Genomic DNA, 24191 nt, shown 5'->3' with positions numbered 1-24191 from the left:
GATGAGGGTAGGATTGTAGGCTGACTGTAAATCAAGAATTATTTAAGTTATTACTGAAAAATTTCTTTAAGATAGCCTCTTAATTTGACCGTTTATGAACAGAACATTGTTTGATGACACCTCAGTAACCCAGCACCAATAATTAAGCCTATAGCCTATTTTCCTGAGTTTACAGAAGTTTCCATGCCGTTTTTTAGATGTCATGTCAAGCACGTCCTTATTAAATGGGATCAACCAAACAAACAATTAATGCGTTATCTTTAATATTTTGTGGATACAGAGAAGTTATTGGTCCAGCTCAACTCAGACACCAATGGCAACTAAGATGCCACGTAAGGTGAAAAAAGGAAAAAAGAAACAGACAAACCTTGTCAAGTATAAGCATAAAGTACTATACGATAAGTAGCAGTGCTGCAGTTCTGTGTTTTTGCCACAGGTGGAAGTATCATAGAAAAATTATAATGCCTCTAGAAAAGGACAGGTACAAAAAGAATGTGAAACACAAAATAAAAAATAATAAAATTCTACTTCTGTGGTTTCTTAACATTTTTTCATGGTTTTATAATTCTCTTTAGGTTTTTTCTAAACAGTTTAAACAAATTTTGCAAAAAAACATTTTCCTTAAAAACTAACATATTTTGTCATTACCATGTAACCTGTTCTGATTTAGGTGTTCTGTTGCTTTTTATAAAAATAAAAGTAAATCAAGGAAGCATTTAAATATTTTAACATTAAACATGAGTGCCATTTGAAACATTATGATTAATTGTATTTACATCTTTCTAAAAAAGTTTCATTTTATCTCCTGAGACAAGCAATTTGCATGTTCACTTGATTAACCTCTTCACAACTCATAAATGCAGGATTGTCCTTGTGGTAATTAAGGGTGAGCAAAAGAGTGTCCCTGCTTTGAGCTATGCAGTACTGCTCAGTAAATGCTGACACAAAAAGAAAGATGACTGGCTTCGCAAAGGCGTCATGGGGAGCAGCGAGTGATGAATGCAAAATTGATATTCATAGCCCAGCTTCTTTCCAGCCACAGGTGGGACTGATCGTTGCATGTTCGTACAAAGTTTTGTTTGTATAGCCAAGCAGGGATGTAGACCACACAAACATCCTGTCACACACCTTTAAAAGAGTAGCCTTTTTAATCCTACATATGCCAATCAGAATGAGATAGCCCTGTTTTGTCTCTGAATTGCTCATTTTTTTAGACTTGGGACCATCGATTTGTCTTCCTTTGACTCCATCATCTGTTACAGAAAAGTACTTTCTTCCAGGTTCAATATGTGCTTACAAATGTACAATGGTTATATTGTGTAAACATCTACACATGTGTTACAGTTTGGAAGTGCATTTTTTTTTATTACTATAAGAAGAGAAAATATTACTTAAATAATAGAAAATAACTTGCGTAAGTTTTTTAAATGAGTTTCTGTAGATGTTAATAGCTGTAGCGTGAAAGGACATCCTTAGTTAGATCATCTCAAGAGATTTTAGATGAGTTCCTGTAACAGAGCTGAGCTTTTCATCAGCTTGTTAAGCATTTTTAAGTAATTTGCTCTGATGCTACATCTCCATCAACAGAAGAAATGACATTCTCCTCTGCAAAAGTATAGAAGATACACAGCATCTTATTGATAACTCTGAAGGACCTAAGCTTTCTTAAGAAGCACAGTCTGCTATATTGCTTTTTTGTAGATGGCTTGGACTTTATGTTTCCAGGCAAGTCTATTGTCCAGGTGAACACTGAGGTATTTATTCTGCTCTTGCTGTAGCCTCCCTATAACCATGCATTGCATCTTTAGGTTCTTGTGACAATTTTCTTACAGATCTCTTTATGGGAGGTTGACTCTGCTAAAGGTGCCTCAACTATGAGTAGCGACAAACAAGACTGTGATCTGATTCCCCAAGCTGATGTCTTTCTAGAGATATGTCATGAATAATGACATATTATCATGTTTATATCTATGGTGTGTGTTTCATAGTCAGTCTCATGTCCCATTCCTGCATTTCAAACAAGTTGGCTAGATACAGAGAAACAACACGTACGAAAAGACATAGAATAGAAAATCAATAAGGAGACCTTTTTATTATTAGGTCTCACATATAAGGTGATTGTAAAGTAGGTATTCATTTTTGATAAAACAGTGTTTGGGTTTGAATTTTAAATGGAGGAGACACAAAATATGTTAGCAATGTCAAAAGGCCTTATAACTACAGTCTGGGTGGTTGAGTTATCAAAAGGGTTCGGGCACCATTCTTTTTTTTTTTTCTAAAAGGTTTACCAGAGTGTAAGCAGATGTGCAGTATTGTTAATCCATTTTTCATTTACAAAGCTCTTATCAGTGCAGTAGGTAGCACCGGCTTGCAGCCTGAGCTCATTGTTGATGTCCCCCCTTTCATGTCTCAGGTGATTTATATATGCATTCAGTCATTACAGAAGCTCAGTGTGTCACTAATGAGAAGTTTAATGAGACTGCCTCCATAGACGAGCAAGCAGAGCCAAGGCCTCAGATGGATTATGAAATGTACTATTTCCTCTCACAGCGTGGGGCTTTTTTCATTATCACACAGTACAGAAACTCACACACTGTTCTGATATCATGAGGTCTACAGCTGCACTTCAGAGCACAGCTAACAATTCTCAGGATATAGCCAAAATGACCCATTGAAGACACGAAAAACATATGCATGCTAGTTAAGACAGCAAGAAGCATCCTGAAATTGTTCTCTTTTTATTTTCTGTTATAACATTTATGCAATTACTGGTCCAACTGCGTGTAATAAGCCAGCAATATCATTTTTAAAGGGACATTTCTTGTGGGCAGTTTGTCAAGAAGGAATTGTTTCCAGTACATAAAGAAACAAAAACATTTCAGATGAACCACTGAGTGCAAATATAATTTCTCCAGTTTTGGGTGAGAAAGTATTTTGTGCAACCGTACTTTAATAGACGATGGTTGAGGCAACTTCCACGTCAATAGTATTTTCTTATAATAAATAAGGTAGGAGAAAGTGATTATCACGGTTGTGCAAAAAAACAAAAAACAAATGTTAGATTTATACCCAATATGCTTGAGATTGCATTAAAAATAGTTTCCATTTAAGGTCATGACCAAAATATATGGGTAATATTGCATGATATCTGTGTCAATTACCTTTATCATTCATATTTTTTGGGTAAAGTCTTGCAAAATTTTCTTTGCAATAGTGCAGTCTGTGAAGAACTTTAAACTATTTAATATGCAATAGTCCCAGACTATTAAAGTCTGGGACAGCTAGATGAGGAGTTATCAAGGCTTAAGGCTTCTTCCCAAAAATCTTAAGAAAAGTTTAGATGGAGTTTCTCTTTCCAGGATGTCTTGTTTAAAAGTAATACTAATTAAAAGTGTTTGTTAGATGGAGACATTGGGCTATTTAACCAGGCTTGAAAGCAATGTCTATCCCTATCAGCTTTTTTAAACATTTGATTTTTATGATAGTATAGGGTCGTTTTTTGCTTGGATGAAAATAGTTATTGCAGATGGCCGTTGCCAGTCAAGGCATCACGTTGTTTGGGCCCAGATTTGTATTATTGCTATGACAACAGCCTGTTACAGACTGATAAAACGAGGGGGATTTCAACCTGAGAGAATACAGATCCAGAGCTGAGTAAAAAGATGGGATATTTAGCATGATTTTTTGCACTAAACTAATTTGCAAAACTGGCAAATATTCACCAAAAAGTCCTTCAAAATCCCTGGGATGAAGCAATGACTGATTCTGTATCTGTTTTATGCAACTACCTTATTAAAAAGTGGTTCTCCTAATTTTCAATCATTCTGGTGATATGTTTATCTAAGGCCATCCTACAGTAGCAGCCATTCAAAATCGCCCTTCCCAGTGAAATGGCAGTGGAAAGGCAGGCAACTTCCAGCCACTGGAGTGACCCCTTCCTTCTCCTGGGCGTGCATATTTTTTTTACTCTGACTCCACCCTTTCCCCTACAGTAATTACAGGAGATGGTGCTTCTCTTTAGATCTTAATGTCCACAAATCATGACAGAATATTTTAGTACAAAGATTGATGTTTAAAAAGGAATCGGCCACCCAAGGACCAGTCAAGGGCCCATCAAGAAAAGTGAGGAAATTTTGAAGGGCTACTACTGCGTGTGCTAACCCCCAGTTAGCTATCTTTTTCAGCGCAAGCACACTTTCAGCCATGTATATATATGTTGAGCTACGTTTTCAGACAGTCAGACAGCCTTTCTCATCACGTTTTTTTTAAATGGCCGAGGATCATAAAAGAAAAAGTGTCAGCAGATATATTCTGGGATGCTTTGCGCAGAAAGCTCTCCTTGCAAAGCATTATGGTATTTGCTGTCACAGCTACCCAACAGCAGCAACTAATAACAAAGATGGTGCACCGCCCACTGGAGGCGCAGTTAGGGCGGAGTTACGTGGCCAAAGGGGAACAAAAAGTAGTGATGATCTGTTTGCATGGTAAGTTAATTGGGTTCACCATAGAGTCTGCTATACGTCCTCCGCTCTATATAGTGATTGAAGGATTTAGGGGCTTATATGAGCTATGAGAACAGCTACTTTTAAATAGTGCCTGCATGAGGAGAAATGGGTTTGTGCATGCTCTCGCATGCGCACAATAGGCGTTCCCTCTCAGGAGCATGTACAGGATAGTGCATGTGCATTTTTTTTAAAGTGGAGAGGGTGGATCTTTTCAAAAATTCGCTAGAATCTTCCTCTACACCTTTAACCCTTAACCAATAGTTGTTTGTAATCCCAGTTAACAGACTCATGCTTCTATCCTTTCATCAGTTTTATAATGCCAAGCAGAACAAAAGATCAGACACCAATTCAAAATGTGGACAATTTATGATAAAATCAAGTCAGCATTTTACACCATTGAACAATTCACATCACTAGGATCCCAAATAAATTCAAGAGATTATTCAAAGGGAGTTAAATAACGATTGTGTGGGTTTTTGAAAATTACTTTTTTCCATCCCTCCTTAGACGGACTGAACAAGACCACATGAACACCTCAGCTGACCATAAAAAGAAAACACCATTCAATTTACATCCCAGTTACTTTTTTTCCTGTTTCTGCAAATAGGCTGCTACACCTCATCTACTCCAACATGCCCTATGTCCAATATGCCTAACCCCATTCACATCACCCCCCTAAACGTCAAGAGAGAGAGGAGGGCGTAGGGACGCTAAATTAATTCGATGACGAGTAAAGACGATTCAGCCAGTTTAGAACTTGGCAAGCTGTTGCTTTTTTGCCAACACAAAATACCAAATGGTGTGCTTGGAAACTCTGGGAATACTTATATGTTTGGCTCAGAATCCAGGTGGTGAACATAGGCTACAAATTGGACAGAAGTACAGAACCCTCCCTCTAGGTTCAAATGAAGAAAAACATGACCGAAACTTTGCAGATGGAGATGACCAGTTGTTTATAGAAAATGCTCCTTCCATCCATATTTTGGTTTATTTTACAGCAGATCTTTTTGCTCCTTAGATGGATTATTAGGATACAAATGTTTTTCAATGTCCAAAACAACAATTACTTCTTTTAACCCTATGTATAGCTACATGTTACAGTAGGAATAGTTGTGCTTAATGCATTGCAGAGAAAACTACTGTTTATCAACAAAATCAGCATGACCCAGATTTACTATTGCAATGCATTCAGTCTTTTTAACAAGGCACATTCATGGTTCATGAAGCTTGTCAGAAACAATCTGAGATGGTTTTGAAGAGCAGGTCAAGACACCTTATGCCTCAGGATGATTATGGGTCCCACTGCCCCAGTACTTTCTGGGGTTGAGTATGAGTCCGATAATGTCTTGTTGTTAATTTATAAAACTATCTTTTTTTTTTTTTATTCTGCTAATAAAACATTTAATATAAGTTTCTTCTTAGCATTCATATTACTAGCATCTATTCTGGGTTCTGCCAATAAGTATTGTCAACATGCCGGTCACTGTATTCATAAATATAAATGTGCAGTGGCTCCATGCAAAATATTAGATATGCAGTGACTGAAACCAATTTTTTCGCTGTTGTTTCTTTCCCACATCATGATAGTTTTCACAATCTAAATCTGACCATAACACTACTACGGGGATATTCAGGAGGTAGAAAAATGTAATCCTTTGGCAGCAAGACCTATCTCCTAAAATATGAGATCGTAACACATTCCCCAAACCTGCATAACATCAGAAAATGTTTTTAATTTCTCTTACTTTAAAATCAGGGAGATTTTTAAGGCAGGTATCTGCTCAATTTAGGACACAACAATGTGGTTGATTTATCTTTTTTATTTAAAGATTTAAGCTCTAATTGAAAATCAATCATAATCAACTGGATCGTAAAATTTTATGTGTATTAAATAATCCATTTTAATACTTCTGTAAAATATATATTTCCCAAACAGTAACATAGTCACAGCTTAGTAACTCTTGTTAATGTTTTCTTTTTTCATTATCACTTTGTGAATAAAGTATTTTTCATCTTGTATCCCTACTTTCTTACAAGTGATTTTTTAAAATATGTTTAAAATTATTTATCGTCATTGTTTCATTGAAGAAAATCCTTTTCCAAAATCACTGTGACTCATAACTTTATCTTAAAACAGAAAATGTTTTCTTACATTGAAAGTTATAAGGTGGGACTGTATAGAGCTAAACCAGTTACAGCTGGCATTGACATCATAAATGGTGAAATGGTATTTAAAAACTAGAAACTGAAAAGTCAAGCATTGAAATTTTATCTATTGAAAAATTAGTAGCTGTAAATTTTTATTTTAAAAATCAGACATGGTGAAAATTCAGACATGTCAAAATTTTACAAAAATATCAGACATTAGAAATTAATTAATTGAAAAGTCAGACATAAATAAAAACATGCTAATACTCCCATTTTATGCTTCAAGAGAGGGTTTCAGAATTATGCAGATAGCTGCTGTCATAACTTTTTGCTATGTGTTGGATGACAGCTGTCGTTCAAGCTCAAATCACGGTTAAACAGTTAATTATGCACACATATGGAATAAACAACAGCTTTATTAAAAATATGACATATAGTCATTAACAAAAATCATTCAATTCCAAGTCAAGATTTTAAATTAAACATTTTTGACCAACCTAGTGGAACTTAACCTGACTAATAAAATACTATATAAATCAGAAATAAAACAAAAATGATTGAAAACTATAAATCATAGAAAGATGCTATTTTTTCAACATTTGGCATGGACTTTAGTTTGAGAACTAATGTTTAATTTGAAGAGTTTTAATTTAGTGTAAATTAGCTTTTAAACTAAATATGTTGTGTTCAAACTAGGGCTGCAACAACGAATCGATAAAATCGATAAAAATCGACTTTTAAAAGCGTTGGCAACGAATTTCATCATCGATTAGTTGTGTCGCGCGATTAATGCGTCATCCGGGGGAAGAAAAAAAATATGGCGGAGCGAGTCAGCGCCGCAGTTGCAGTGTTGCCAACTCAGCGACTTTTCAGACCCCTCCAGCGACTATTTTTCAAAAAAGCGACTAGCGACAAATCTGGCGACTTTTTACGGTGTCACTGGCGGCTTTTGCCTGCCGCGGGGCGCCTCCCCCATCCCAACCCCTTTCTCCCTCTCCCACGGGAATCCCTCTCAGCGTGCAGTCAGAGCCGCAGGATATTAGTGAGGAGTTTACCCTCAGCGTCCAGACTGCAAATGAAGCGCGCATGCGCCGGGATTGACGGCGCAAATTGATCACAATAATTAAAATAGCCTGCACTTTGTAAAGTGAAAAAAGTCGTAACATGCAACTTTTGTAAAAACAAATGAACATGGCACGGAACCACCACTGTTATGACGCAGCACCTGAAAAGAAAACACGTTGGAGCCTTCAATGGCAGTGAAGAGAGCTCATCAGCAGGATGAGTAACCATGTTTGTTTGGTTTTAAAGTGGGGAAACGTAACGTTAGTTTCTCAGGTAGCTCATCTGATGCTTTCCTTACCGTGTTAGTAGGTTACAGACAGGGATAAGGTTGGCTACTTATTTTACTTTTAATTTCATTTGAATTAGCTTAAGCAGCGTTTATATTTCCTTTATAAATAAATTAACTTGCAAATTATGAGGGCAGGGCTTTTAAAGTTTAAATCTTCTGGCAAAGATAAAGTAAAGATCCTGCAATTTATGGAAGTAGAGCAGAATATAATCCAGCAAGATCAGTAATATGTCAATTAATTATATGCCACATTCCCATGTAAATATCTGTCTTTGGAGGATGTGTTTTTTTACCACCCCTAGTTCTCTCATTTTTATTCCAAATACAATTTATAATTTGAATCACAGGGCTATTTTTATCTCTATGGTTCAGTATTTTCTCAAGCAGCAACTTTAACTGCTATACTTTCCTGTCTTAAAAGGCAGAACTCTTCTAGTCTAAAAAAAACTCATTTGTTGAATTTGGGGGGGCCTATTGTTTGAACCCCTTAGGGGCTTTAAAAAACAAAAATGCCTGTCTCTTTTTGCGCTTTATGAAACAAAGTAGCCTATATTTTGTGGATGTTCAGCTACATTTCTCATGTAAGTTTGCGTAGTTTTGACACAAACATTTATTTTTCATATTGCACCAGTACAGTTAATGAGCAACCTGTACTTGTGTGCTTGTTTGTTCTGTCTAAAATGTTTATTTTGGAATAAAGAGGTTAATATAAAAAATTTTTTTTGTCCGATTCATCGATTAATCGAAAAAATAATCGGCCGATTCATCGATTTTTAAAATAATCGTTAGTTGCAGCCCTAGTTCAAACCAATTTACAATGCAAGGCAAAGAGTTAAAAAAATATTATTTTGTAAAATAACATAGTGTTAAATAATTTGCCTAATTCAGAAATCAACGACTGTTTAGATAACTGATTCTTCACCTTATATGATAGTTCTTGAGCTTCTTTAGATTGGCTGGTGTAATAAAATGGACCTCGTAGCTAGCAGACACGATTGTTCTTGTTTTAGGGGATGTTTGGTCATGTTTTAGCAATCAAATGTAATGAGCATATCTGGAAACACAAAAACGTTAATGTGATATTACTGTTTAAACCCTTATTGAACAGCTCAAAACAGAGCTACAATGCAGTTGTCTTTAGCTTCTTGGCTTCCTTTACTCTACAGTAAAACATGAAATGATAAAAAATCAGCACACTAACAACAATTGTTTAGCTGGAAGCTCTTTCCCTAACTTTGCCAGACCAGTTACCTATTATGCTCTCCATTTTGGAAAGCAGAGGTGTCTCTAAAGTTCAGTACTGTAATTTAAAATAAACTCTTCTTTCCATTTTAAATATAAAATTTTCAGTACCTGACTTTTTACTGTTTGAAATGTCAATGTTTCATTTTTATTTTTTATTTAGTTTATCAATGTTTTATTTTGCAATTCCCAATCTCCTTTTAGATGACAATGCAGATATTCAGTGGTATAACTCTATATGACTCCACCTATTTCTAATGTCACAATGGTTTGTCTCTGAATTAAAACAAAGACTGCTTAAACTGTTTGACAAATAGTTCTGTAAAGGACACTTATAACAGCCAGGCTTTACTAAAGGGCTCAGTGTGCCACTTTAGGACTACCACAGTCAGCAAATCAATTCACAGTGCACTAGAGAAGTATTCAGCACGAACAAGTCTCTTGTCACCAGGCAGTCTCTGCTGCTTGTCTGATGTTCTTCCTCTTGCTTTTGCACTAGATTGGTCTGAGGGAAGTGACTTCATCTATGCAATATCTAAACTGCAGCTTTTCTGCCGGGGAGGAGATGGGAATGTCAGTGGAGATTTAATTAACACCTGAAGGCTGTGTAAGCCTTTCACACCATACACTGATAACAGCCAGCTTGTATCCAATTGGAATTTTGAAGCAATTTTCTATGTCTATTAATAGTGTGAAGTATTTGCAAGGACAGATGATCAGAGTTTCTGTAGCAGAACTTTGATTACAACATCAGAGGAGCTGCTATCTCACTCTTGGAAAAGCTTCTACTAAATGGGACTGTTATTCACTGGGGGAAAAAAACAACAAAAAAAATAGCTTATAAACGTATTAATTTGTGCTGTGTTGGGAATTGTTTCACAACCTTGTATTACAAAAAGAAATGCTCAACATCCATTGATTTAGCATTTTAACGCAAATAGTGAATCAGCCAATCACATGGCAGAAGCCAAATGTATTCAGGCACTTGGACATTGTAAGGACAACTTGTAAAATAATAAAAAGAAAGAGAAAATATTCAGTGACTGGTATTCAGTGGACTAAATTTACTAGATTATTTCAGACAATGGTAAAGATGTTAAGCACTGATTGCGTAAAACCAACTATTATACCCCAGGCATATTAATTCCCACTTTTAAAGGCACAACACAAATACATTAGAAGACAAGACAAACTGGCAGTTTTAGCAAATAACAGGAAATTTGAGCTAGAATTATCGCAAGCCCAAAATAGCCAAGAGCAAAATATAGCCTGGCTAATATAAAGCAATAGAGCAATAAAGGAAAGCCCCACTTAACAAGCCTGTGCAGCATCTCAAACCAGAAAAGATAAAGAGTAGAGAATGATAAACCTCTCTTATCTGCTCTGTCTGCCAAGGTGTGATCATCCCCATTGACTTTCATTGGGGGCTAAATTCCACCACCTCGTCTGACACAATTTTAGAAAAGATTTATTATCATTAATGTCATTACACTGTCACAAGTACAGAGCAACGAAATTAGCCATCAACCATCAACCCATCCTCTTGGTGGGCAACGGGCTGCTATTGTGCAGCGCCAGGGGAGCATTCTGGGGTTAAGGGTCTTGCTCAGGTAGCAAGAGTGGGACTTGAACTCAGAACCTTCGAGACCCAAGCGCAATGCTCTAACCACTAGGCCATCACTCCCCAATCTGAGATGAAAAAATAGGTATTCTATGTGTTCTGGCCATTGTTTGGACTCATGACTCTGAGTCTCCTGCAGGAAGGGTGATGAAAAGACAATATTATCGGTGGGCTTGGTTTTCCCAGATGTTTTGTCCATTGGAGGATACAGCTCAAGTAGATTTTCCTTAGGGCTTAGAAATGATCTACTAAGCTGTAGCTATGATCCAATGTAGACGTTTCTTTTCAGATATTGTGCAGCTGGCATACTACTGCTTTACCCTGGTTTTAAAAACAACAATTAAATAACCAATACAAACAACCCCCCTTTCAGAGGCATAGACAAGTATTGGATATTTCTGGCTAACAAAGAACCCAAACAACTCCCCGTTAATAAGGGGTGGACCCATTCTTCCTGTTCAATTTGCTTGTTTTCTGAGCCAACACAAGTTTTTTGTCTACTATATAAAGCTTCGAACTCAATGCTAATTCTGACATTTTGAATTGAAAAAGCTTCCTGAATGGGAAGTGAAACGTCTTCAAACTTGGAAACAAAGTCCAGTGGATTGTTTTTTTTACTTTTTTAGTTTGATCAAGTGTTTGTGGGATTAACTTGCTTTACATAAGGTTTAAAATACAACAAATGAAAGCCAAAAGATTAGATCTCAGTGGTGGTTCTAATGCATTTCAAATGTCTTAATTATCCTTATAAAGTTTTGGTAGCATGTGGGGCAAAAACACAATTATCACATAATTTGTTTGAATAATCCAGATGAGCTGTGAATGTAAAAGAGAACCAGCCAACAGAAGGATTCCCTGTGGGACTTAAGTAAGACCACCATTCACAGTTGTCCTGGTGATCATGGTATAAGAAAATATGTGAGGGTTGCTAAGGTTTTCTGTGCCAAATGGAGAACCATGGAGTACTTCTTGATTACCTTTTAAAATGTTACCCACAGCTCACTTTGAGCCATTTCATGGCCTATATTCTCAGTCTGAAGGAGTACGACAGGTCAATTCTCCCTCAGCCGGAAAGATTTGGACTTGTCTTTAGGGAACCCTGACAGGTTTCCCTTCCAGCTCATGGTCCCCAAATTTAATAGGTTTAGCAGCGAAACTGTATACATATCCTAGAATAAACATGTGTTAATACATAGTTTAAGTATTTTTCATTTTTAGCCAACCCATAAAAATTTGACAGGCCGTGGAAAAACGAGATGTCATTTTCAGTTATTTACAGATGCTAAAATAGTGAAGTCTAAGCTTTAAAATATGTTTTCTAATAAAATAACTTTTGGGCTGTGAATGTGCTTTTCTCTAAACATATGCCCAACTGGCTGTGTGTTATGAGAAATGACGGTCATTCTGAGATTTTAAAGGGAGAGAACTATATTTAAAATTTATCTTATGTTGCTCATGTTCATTTACTTTTTCTGTTTCTATATTTACTTCATTGATGTAGTTTTTTTTAATAACATAAAAACATAAAAAATAAATACGGTTAATTTTACCTCGATCTCCCACAGTAAATTGTAATAGTAATGTAATGTAATAGTAAATTCTTCCCAAGGTTGATTGACGTTCAGTAACGTTGCCTTGCAACCAACATTCTACTTAAAGCTCTTTGGCTAATAAGAAAAAATGGCTTTCAGAAGAAACCTAACAGCGAAACAGGCTTTAGAAATGCTTCAAAAGAGACCGATTAGGAGGACTGGATAGGTAGTGTTTCAGATTCTGACAGCAAGTCCGAGGATGATCACCCATCCCCGGGAAAACGCAGACATAAGTTTTGTACTCATTATGAATACACTATGGATACACACAAAATTGAAAAAATACATTAAAAGTTCAGCATATGCTAGCGTTTTAGGAGATTCTGGGACGTCAAGCATAAGCTGCCTAAATCTGCAAGGTGTTACAGGGACCTAAAGGGGTTCTAGATTAATTTTCATCCTATAGGATCCGAAAAGAAAATCTCCTTATATTATCCCCATAAAATAAAAAATAAAATAGTGCTCTAAAATTTTGCATTTTAATTGCATAATCAGGAGGACTGTCAGGAGAGGGGACAACTCTGAAGGCAAGAATACTTCAATTTATTTTCCAAATAAACTTAAAACTGTTTTTTTTTCAGTTTTTAACTGAAACTGCCCCCTGCTTAGGGAATATATACTTGAACGAAGATGCAAAATTTAAAATTCTTAATAAAATCAGAACACTTCAATAAAACAAACTAAATTAGTACACGTCAGATTGTCTGGATGTTTTTGAGGACCCCAATGCAGAGATGAGGAGACAGAGATTGCAGTTTGCAGATTTAATACGTTTCCAAAGTCAACTGAGGCAAAGAAAATCCAAAAATATAAAAAAAATACTGATAACCAAAATCTAGGAGAGCATCAGGGAAAAACACACATGAGGAGCCAGGAAACAACAACAACTTCACTGAGTGAAGGCTCTGCTGCTCTTTATATCCCAGTACTCTGATGAGACTGATGAGCTCCACCTGTGTAGAGTACCCAGTTTCTCTACAAAGATCATCTCAGGAAGAGATGCATAACTCAGACTCAAACACGGGACCCTGACAGACATACATAATCAATACTGATGATTGGGTGATGTATCGCCTGGATGATATTTTTGGCTGCTGTTTCCATTTTTTTTTTTTATCTGCATGGGCTGATACATGCATGCGTTCATTCATTCAGTTGTTCATTCAGCAGCTAGCCCTTGAGATCAATGTTTGCATTGTCTCTCTCTACATTTGCTATTTATTGTTATTGTTTTATTTGTTGAAATTTAGCCTATTTATTAAAATGAACACTTTTGTAATATTTGTTATTATTTTACCATTTTTATAATGAAACTGAAAAACAAAGCTTCAAAAATCAGACCCCCAAAATTTTTTGGCCTTTGGCCATAAAAAAAAAACTTTAGTTGGTTGTTCCACAGTCATTTTAAGTTTTTTTCTAGCTCGTTGGAGTTCCTTTAGCATGGACACTCTAGACTTGCAGAAAATAGTGAAAAATACAGAAATAAAAGTGAAGTTTTATGCTATTTCTCTTCTTAAGTTTCAATGTTTTTGATTCTATAAAAGCTTAATGATCAATTGCATACAAATCTTTACTATTTTTTTTTATTTTTTCAATACAGTAATTATGGAACATTATAGGCGCTATCGCCTTATAAGACAGCAAATAGCGACTTTTCTTGCTAGGGAGTTGGCAACACTGGGGAAGAGAAATTTTGACCCAAAAAAAAAGTCTTAAAATATAAGAAAAACGTATAATTAAATGAAATGGGTGTGCCCCATTTATGTAATCAAGTAGCAGGATTAACCCTTTGTTTCAGTTGACCATGAGACAAGGGATTTATTCATTTTTATTTCTCAAGAGTGCTTAGTTCGGAAATTTGTTAAGGGTCCGTTAGAGACCCACCTCTGGTAAGAACAGGGAGTAACAGAAGTTATAGAAGTAACAGAAGTCTGAGCTCCTGAATCGAATCGATCGTGAGAAAGGTGCCGCTAACTCAGGCAAGCTTGAATATCCAGCTTCTAACTAACTTCCCTGCAGCAATTCATGAAAGATTTCTGAAGCAATCTTAGAGTTCAAAAAGTTCTTGTTCTCCGCACATCCCATACTGCTGTGTTCTTTCTATATTGTGGCATTTTGAAACAAATTTGTCACGAAAGGCCAGCAGCATTGCAGCCACGCAAAATTCTGCAGGCAACTCTTAGGACAGCTCTGTGACAGTACTAGGGGGCTATTTCATAATTCGGATATTAAAAAATATAGTTTTGACTAGTTAAAATTAAATGAAATATCTTGATTTTAATTCTTTGTCTGAAAATCAGATGTCGTCCTTTGAGATATCTCAAAAGGCATTTTGACTCAAAATGTAATTAAAGATATCTTGAATTGTTGTTTTCCCTAGACACAGTATTATTTCAGATATCTTAAAAACATGGCATGAATTTTTATTTTATGAGGAAAAAAATATTTCATCCTAGTTTTGGGAGCTTGAGGGGGTCTTTATAAAATATCAATCAGAAAATGTGCTCCACCCTGCCCCCCCCACCAGATTTTGGTTTGTTGTCTCAGGGCAACAATATGCTATGAGGGTACTAAAACGCCAAGGTTTACTTTAAGTGGAATGATGAACAAACAAGCAATAAATACATTAGAAGAAGTTTTATTTCAAGTTTTATTTCAATTTCAACAAGTTTCCTTTCAACAAACGGCCACAAATGGTTTATTAATTAGTGCATTAGAGATTAGCTGCATTGTGTTTATGTTTCTAAATAATGTTCCTGTGGGGTACTGAATGGCTCTGTGTTTCTCTTTTTTACAAAGTACAGTTTGTATTATTCTGTATGGAACCTCTTGAAGCAGTTGCTGGTGGATGTGAAACAAAGGTGGGCGTCACATTTTTGGCACTTGGCTTTAGGTGTACCTGTGCATCTTGGTACCTTGCATCTCCCTTTCTTTTCATCCATGACCATCCAGTGGGCTATGGCATCCAGACGCACATCAGGGACTGGGATAGGTGTAGTGGGTCCTCTTCTCTTCGTACTCCCCAGCAATTGTGGAACTGGGACGACCTCTCTTGCGCTCCAGATTCTTGCCACTTTTGCACAAGCTTTCTGCAATATACGACTTGAATGTATAAAGCCTCATCTGTTCCTCTTTTCTCATCCCAGTGCTGCTGCAGTCTCTCTTGTAGAGCAGCCAGGCAGTCACGATGGTCATGTCGATAAAGTGGAACATCAGCCGATGGTACCACTTTTTCGACCTGATTTTGTTGCGGTACAGTGCAATGAGGGAGTCCAGCAGATCCACTCCACCCATATTTTTATTGTACTCTCTCACCACAGCAGGACAGGGAACTTTGATGATTTTTTTCTGCTTGGCATCCCACCTATCAACGTCGGTGACTGGGTGTGCTCCAATGTAATTGCTGAGAAGACTGACTGAACGGTTATCATACCATTTCAAGGCATGCAAGGTGGTTTCGCCAACCGTGGCTATCTTCTGTTCAAAAGATCCACGGCCAGTTCTCTTCAACTCAATATCACACATCAAGTTGACACCTGGTAGTCTGTTGCTACGAACAGTACCAGTACAGTGAATTCCCTGCTGAGCAAGTGTGAGAATGAGAGGGACACTCGTGAACCAGTTGTCAAAGAACACCTTGTAGTTCTGCTGTCTGGGTATTGGCTGGGCCAGACGGAGGACAACATTGCCACTTACTCCTACATCTGGCAGCTCAGGTGGTTGCACAACTCTCCCTGTGTAAATCTCAAAATTGTGCGGGACACCATCAGAGCCAGCCAAGATGAATATCTTGTAGCCCCATTTCTTTGGCTTAGCTGGCAGGTATTGCTTGAGTGTATTTCTTCCCTTGAATGGGACCATCTGCTCGTCTACAGCCAACTTCTCACTCATTGGTATTGTCTGCTAACTCTCCAACGGGGTAAGCGTGGAACAGCTTCCTGTGATACTTCATCATCTTCATTTTCCTCTTCATCCACAGACTCATTGTCATCAGGCAGGTCATCTGTTTTCAAAAGAAACCAGTAAGCATAAAATTAGAATAGGTCATATATACCTCTCTTTACTCACTGATGTACAAACGCACATACATGCTCATTCCATACAGTATGTTACTCTACTGACTGAACCATGATCTCCCAACTCTCCCTCAAACCTGATTTTGGAGTCCACTCTTCCTCACTGTCACTCTCCTCAAGCTCACTGTCCTCACTGTCAGAAGGAATGAGCCTAACCACTTGATCATGTTCCTTACGCCCATAAAATCTTTGTGCATCCATTTCCTGTGATTAATAGTAGATAGTACAGAAAAAAATGTATTATGTTGATAACTACACATCCCTACACATCTCCATCCATGAGCATGTTATAGTTCACACAAAAGTGGTCTAACTGCACAATGTTGCCCTGAGGCAACGAATGAAAAACTGCCATTTTAGTATATAAATGAAGACAAAAGGTGTCTTTACTCAATCAAATATGCTTTTTTACTTATTCATGCACATCACAGATATTATTTATATAAAATTATTTAAATTTAAACATGTAAAAAAAGTGAAATTTATCTTACCTTCTGCTAGCGGTGTGTCCAAGTCAGCTGCGGTCCAAAAAAGGATTGTTTCACTCCAAGACAAAGGTCAAAGCCACGCCTAGCTCAAATTTCATTGGTCACAGACATATCATCAGACTTTTAATGTGATGTTTTACTTAAAAAAATTTAAAGGGGCGGTGTGTGGGCCAAAATAGTGGTTTGTTGCCTGAGGGCAACAGAATGCCATAGAGGGATAAGGGCAGTCAAAATTTAGCAAATAATGTTTGTCTATTGTATTCCGTAAAAGTAAAAAAAAAAAAAAAAAAAAATTCACTGGACCTGGTTTCCAAGGTTTGAAGACATTTGTATTGCTTGGAATCATGCAAATTGAAACCGACGAGCGGGTCGTTTGCATTTAAATTTCTGTATCTCTATAATGGGTCTGTATTATGAGTTGTCTTTTCAAATCATAGGGCCCCATGTCTGTCTTTGCCTATGGCCCCAAATTTCCTAAATCCGCCCCTGCACATGAGCCTACTCCAATAAGCTAATAACCGTAGCCCTGCTCTTATTGGAGTTCAGAGGGCTTATATGTGGTCGAAGCAGCTCCTCTCTCTTCCTCTCAAGGCTCAAAAGATTACCTCTCTCAGGTTTATTAGCTTAACAGGTGTGTTGCTCTCAGCTCTGTGTATGGGCAGGGAGTGTGGCTTGATCTATCAGTGTGAGCTGCAGAACCCCAACACAAAGCGCCACCTTGTGGTGGAGGTGATAACTACAGTTTTTCAAGCTTTTTTTATTACATAGATGGATCAAGTAACCATGTGGGTTTCATAGTCTTAAAGATTAACAGGGTGTCTGCCCCATAGATTATAAACTGAAAGTATGTTTCAGAGTCTTACTACAAAAAGATTTGCCTACCTTTTAGAAAATTAAAGACCACCAATAAACTTGGAGTTTGGGGACAAAGTGTGTTGTGTGTGTTAGTAACACAAGGTGCAATTCTATTTATGTTTCATTTATTTTTTTGTGTGTGTTCACAGTTACTTGCAATGGTCATGTTGATTTTTTTTCATATCTAAAATGGAGAACTGTCAAGCTACAGTTTGCACCACCATTACTTCCATATTTAAACGATTCCCAGACTACCTTTTTATTAAATGCATTTATTATTTTAATGATGCTCAGTTCCATTTTTTTCCTTACACTTCAAGGGAAAGCTAAAAATAGATAGAAACTGATTAGGGAAATTAATGGCTGTCAGAAGTATCAGTTAGAACGGTTTCAGACTTCTGTTGTCTTGCCCTGCAACGTTTACCCCTTATTCACAGACTTCATCATCCGTTTTTCTTCTGTCACAAGTAGAAATATTTCTTGTCAATTTGGTAATCCCTACCAGTTCCATGGTGCCACGACATGACAGACTATTTCCCTGCCTTGTCCATCATAATATGGATCATGTCTATTTCAGATGGAGCTACCCTGATCAATTTCTAAAAAAACAATTGAGCCAGACAAGAAGTCAGACAGGGAAAGATTAAAGCAGATCCAATACATTTCATAGCAAGAGGAGAAGCTGTCTTGATGCCTGATTGGATCTCACACACACTGGGTGTGGAATGCCGCATGGCAAATTTTGAAATTATGATAGTATGTAGTTTGTGCGCATCCGCTTCAGGTATTATCCCTGCTACAGCAAAATGAATCAGATTAATGGCTCGTTACCAGGCCTTTGCCAAACTTGATGGCATGCTAAAGAGATAAGTATTCATTTTATTCAGCTGTGTTTGAGCAGGAATGTGATGCAGAGTGGCTCTCGAGGACTGGATTTTTATGACCCCGATTTCAGTTTAGTATGTTACAGAAAAACCACAACTGGTTTTACCGTCAGGTTCTATAAATAACTTAACCTAAGCGAGTAATTTACATTAAATAAGCAGAGATAGAAAAATAAAATTGAAGATGCTGTATCTAAACCCGTTTATCGCTAAGTTAGTTACTGCTAATTAATTAATCCATATATATATATATATATATATATATATATATATATATATATATATATATATATATATATATATATATATATATATATATATATATATATATATATATTGTCCTCTGATATTTTATAACTTTCTTTGTTTAGTTCTAACTTTACATTTTTATGTCTCTCTTTTCTCCAAAGGGTGATGAGGTCCTCACAGTCATCAAAATGAAGGCTCAGTGGCCAGCTTGGCAACCTCTTAATGTGTAAGAAACATTTAATCTTGAAAGTAGCATATTGTCAAATGGTTATTACTGTATTATTAAGTTGAGTTTTGTTCAGATTGTTTATAAATATATGTAAAGACAACTTTATTTTATATTTTATATCTTAATAAATAATATTTTTAAGGCTTGTTACGAACACTGTTGTCCAAATAAGCCCTTTTTCTCACTCTAAGTTATTCTTTATTGTATTTGGCAGATGTATGCTTAGCATTGATTTGAAATGTATAAAGGACTTTATGAAAAAAAAAACTATACATAAAGATTTGCACAACACATATGGGTATATAATATATTCGACGTCTTGCATATTTAGGTTCAGGACTAATTTGTTTTGAACTTAAATCAAATCTGTCACTTATATTAAACTGTATAAAACAAAGAATGTTAAAGTAATAAGAAATAATATTTGTTCCTGTGATTAGCTGGCCTTCAAATGCAGATTTTGTGATCCTTTGGCATTAATGCTTTCTTTTACAGTACATCAATAACCATGTAATAATATGGCAATAACATAGCAAGTTACTATGCCACCCATGTTTCTTGGATATTATGCAATTATTACCACGTAAACTATTTTGTTTGTGCTGTTTTACTTATTCTCTTCATAGAGTTACTCCAGTAAATAAGTGCATTATTACCAAGTTAAAAAATATGAAATTATAGGCTAATAAATGCAATATTTATTAATGTGTAAAATTTTGGTTCGGCCGCTTTACTATCAGCAATAGAGAACTTCTGTTGTACCAAGAAAAAAACATATCTCTCATTAATAGAAAACTGTATAATAAAATAGTATTGTTGGGGTTTGGATCAAAAGTTTTTTTTTTTTTTATTTTAAGCTTACCTTCAACTGTACATCCAAAAGAAATGTCAACCAATTACAATTTTTAGTTTTTAACGAAATTGTTCTTCAGAACATATGCTTTAGAAAAAATCTATCTACGGTTTGAGATACATTTTTATTGTGATATAAGCCATTACAAAAAAGGAAATAACATATAAAAAAAAAAGCAAATGACATAAATGAAATAAAAATTAAATGAAATGAAACATAATGTCCGCTACTGAGGTGTAAATATTTCACAGTGTTGCGGCGAACGCCCCCTTTTGTTTACATCAGCTGTTTAAGCGTGAGCGCGCAGCTTACCTGCGTGCAATCAATCAGTCAATCAAAAGGTGAGACAAACTTCCTAGTTCAAGCAGAGGATCGCAGCATGAAAATAAAAAGCCCCCGTTTACTCGGGCAGTGGAAGAAGCTGTGCAAAATGTGTATTAAGGAAGCAAAGGACTGAACAGACAGCCGGTAAGCTTGCATTTAATTCTGTTGTGAAAAGAATGTATGCGCCGCGCTGATGAGGCGTTGAGACGTGCGGGAAATGTTTGTTTGTACTGTTAAGCTTATAAATACTCACACGGTGCGTCATGAAAATTTTGGCTTGTAAGTCTTGCTTGCTTGCTTTATTTGGTCGGAGAAATGCTGGTGTAACTTTTTTTCAGTGATTTAACGTTGCGGTTGAACAATCCAAATTAATGTGTTTGTGAAACTGTTGCACGGGGTAATTTTTGTATCTTTCTTCTGTGTGTTATTAAAATAGACTTCTAACAGTTAAAATGAAATGTCATAGTCTACGTTATGCATATTTAAAACAAACTAAAAATCACTCACTGGTTATTTATTATTGCTATTTAAGAATTCATGTAATCTATGGAGTTAAATAACCTGCATAAATCTGCTTCCGTTAAAATGCTTTAATACGTTTTTTGATGCATTTTTTATGATAATTAAAAACTAAATGGTCTTAATTTAAAGTTAAAAACATAGTCTATTTTCATAAATATATTTAATGTTGCATTTCTCAGAACCATTACAATGTGCAATATGGTAAATGCTTTGTTTGGTTTCATTTCTTTCAAAGGTTTTTCACCTGCTTAATTAAATGATTCTGTAAATCTGTAAACAACACAAGAAGAAGAATAAAAAAGGAAAAGATGAAACAACACTTTGGTCATTGAGTGGAATCCAGTTTAATGTTCAGCTTAATACAACCCTTCAAGTGTGGGAATAGCACAGCAAAGATCAAATCACTTGACAGTGAAAAACCGTGTCCAGCTGGTTGAAGAGGTCCCATCCAGCCAGACTGAAACTCCCTGCAAAGGTTCTGTGCCCTGCAAAGCACGCCTGCCGCTGAGTCCACATCCAACCTGCCATCCTCTCCAAAACCCAAAATGGCTGAGTCAAAATCTCTGCAACAGGTAAAAAGAGAGAGAACAACTGCCAAGCAGCGGTTTACCCGGCAAGCAAACTCACTTTTGAAGTCTTGCAAGAAAATGCCAGCTGAAGAACTAATGGATGCCTTCAGCAAGGTCACACTTGAGGCTGAGAAGGTAATGGAGGCAAATGAAGAAGTGGAAATATTCACTGAGGAAGTAGAGCTGGAAGCAGCTGATAAAGCAGGCCTACATGCAGATGTGAGAAAAACAACAGAGGACTGCGAACAGAAGCTAGAAGAGGTAGAGACCGCTGTTCAGAAGACTCTGTGGCAAAGTTTTGGCTACGCCGAACTCTCTCTTGCACTAGAGGCAGCTGAGAAGGAGTCTAAGCGACTCACTATAAGCGCATCTGACTTGAAGCTGGAGGTGTATGAACTAATGCTCAGAAACATTGAGCGGCTGGTGAAGACTGCGAAAGAAACCATGCGCCAATGGGTGCCAGAAGAGGAGCGGCCTGATTTCCAGAAGCGCATCAGGAGTGTAGAAGGCTCACTACTGGAGTTAACCTCTGAGAAAGCTGGTCATCTGCAGACAAAGCTGGAAAACGAGTCAGCTGAGGAAACACCACACAAGTCACCTGCCATCAAACTAAAACCAACGGCACTCCCACTGTTTGATGGTAACAAGCGCAACTTCTATCTCTGGAGCAAAGAATGGGAGGCACTTCAAAGACAAGGGGAACCGACCGGCTCCAAGGAGGTCAAGAAGATTCAGCTTTTGGGCAGCCTGGAAGACAAAGTAGTGAGGGACCTTCGCCTGTCAACATATGGCTCCAGAACCCACTTTGCTCGCTCCATGCGCACAGCAGCTGTAGAGTACAGAGAAGTCATCGGCTGTGTCTCAACACAGCCACTTCAACTCACCAAAGCCACTACATCTGCTGCCAGTCGAGACTTCATTGACTGGTGGAAGTGGGACAGCATAGGGGCCGCATGCGAGCCTAAGTGCGGTGGCTGCAGGTGTGGAAATTGCCAGCCTGGAGGGAAGGAGATGTCAATCTCTGAAGAACGGGAACTGGAGCAAATAAAGAGTGGATTGACATACACCACTGGAGATCACCACAGTGAGAAACCACATTGGCATGCCAGATACCCCTGGGTGGAAGATCCAGTAACCTTGCCAAATAATAGAAGGGCTGTTGAAGCAACATTCCTGAGGACGGTGAAACAGTTGGCAAAGGAGCCAGGATGGAAGGCCGCCTACAAAGCGCAAGTCCATGAGATGATCGAGCGGAGAGCTGCCGTCAAACTCTCAAAAGAAGACTTGGCAGGCTGGACTGGACCTGTGTGGTACATTAGCCACTTGATTGCTCCAAATCCTCACTCTGTTACTACACCAGTCCGTCTTGTCTGGAACAGTAGCCAGAAATTTAAGGGCCAGAGCCTGAATGACCTCCTCCTTAAAGGTCCAGATGTCCTCAATGACATTCGTGCTGTTCTCATCCGATTCCGGCAAGGTGTCTTCGCTGCACTTGGGGACATTAAAAAAATGTACAACTCTGTATGGCTTGAGGACCAGGAAGTACACCTCCATCGCTTTCTTTGGAGAGACTCTATGGAAGGGGACATCCAGGAATATGCCATCACCAGGGTTAACATTGGCGATAAGCCAGCTGGCTGTATCGCACAAGTCGCCATGAGAGAGACAGCCTGTCTGCCCATGTTCCACCATCTTACAGAAGAGCGTCGAGTGCTGGAGCAGGATGCATATGTTGACGACATCTTGACTTCACATAATGATATGCACCAGCTCAAGCAAAGAACAACTAATATTGAGCACATCCTGGAAGCTGGTGGATTCTACCTTAAGCCATGGGTCTATTCAGGCCAAAGTGGGAGGTTGGAATCTGGTGACCCCCAGGATAAAGAACCCTCAGTGATGATCCTCCCAAACCAACTCTCAAAGGAGAACAACAAAGCACTGGGTCTTGGTTATGATCCAGAAAGCGACAAGCTTCACTTGATGGTGGTTGTGAATTTTTCCAAAAAGAAGAAAAAAGTGAGGCTTGGAGTAAACCTGTCAAAAGAGGAAGTCAGGGGCCAGGCACCAAATCCACTCACCCGGCAAGAGCTCCTCAGTCAAGTCTCTGGCCTGTATGATCCCCTCGGCCTTGCAACACCAGTCAAGCAAAAGGGAGCCATCCTGGTGAGAAGAGCATTCCAGGAAGCAAAGGTCAAATACAGTCCATCAGAGGATACATGGGATGCACCTTTGTCCGAGGGCCTCCGGGATGATGCTATTCGCCTCTTTGAAGACTATGCTGAGCTCAGCCAGTTGAAATTCGCTCGAGCCTTGACGCCACCTGACCCTCATGCCAAGCCCTGTGGTATCACCTTCTCTGATGGTAGCGAGCGCTCTTACGGTGCTGTACTTTACCTACGGTGGGAAATACCACACAATGTGACCGTATGACTGGTTGAAGCCAAAGCCAGGTTGACACCATTAGACCACAAGGGTGACGCTATCAAGGCTGAGGTCTGTGGTGCCGTCTATGCCACCCGTCTGAAGAAGCACTTTCAGAAGCACTGCAACATCTGTGTGGAAAAGTGGTACCACCTGGTTGACAGCCAGACAGTCCTGGTTGCAATCCAACGTGAGAGCTATGGCTACCAAACTTTTTTTGCCAATAGAATTGGAGAAATCCAAGGCAGTTCAAACA

At 37.8% G+C, this 24191-nt stretch overlaps 1 protein-coding gene across 1 annotated transcript in view; it reads left to right on the top strand.

Moving 5' to 3' along the window:
• Positions 1-24191, top strand: part of spon1a (spondin 1a) — an 87898-nt gene that overhangs the window by 39804 nt on the left and 23903 nt on the right. The window contains exon 7 of the mRNA XM_038306762.1: positions 19176-19240. Coding sequence (XP_038162690.1) covers positions 19176-19240 — 65 coding nt within the window. The remainder of the gene's footprint in view (positions 1-19175; positions 19241-24191) is intronic.

This window comes from Cyprinodon tularosa, unplaced genomic scaffold (assembly GCF_016077235.1).
Source record: "Cyprinodon tularosa strain WSP-4 unplaced genomic scaffold, ASM1607723v1 ctg59, whole genome shotgun sequence".
Taxonomy (NCBI): Eukaryota; Metazoa; Chordata; class Actinopteri; order Cyprinodontiformes; family Cyprinodontidae; genus Cyprinodon; species Cyprinodon tularosa.
This window is presented reverse-complemented; position numbering and strand designations above follow the sequence as displayed.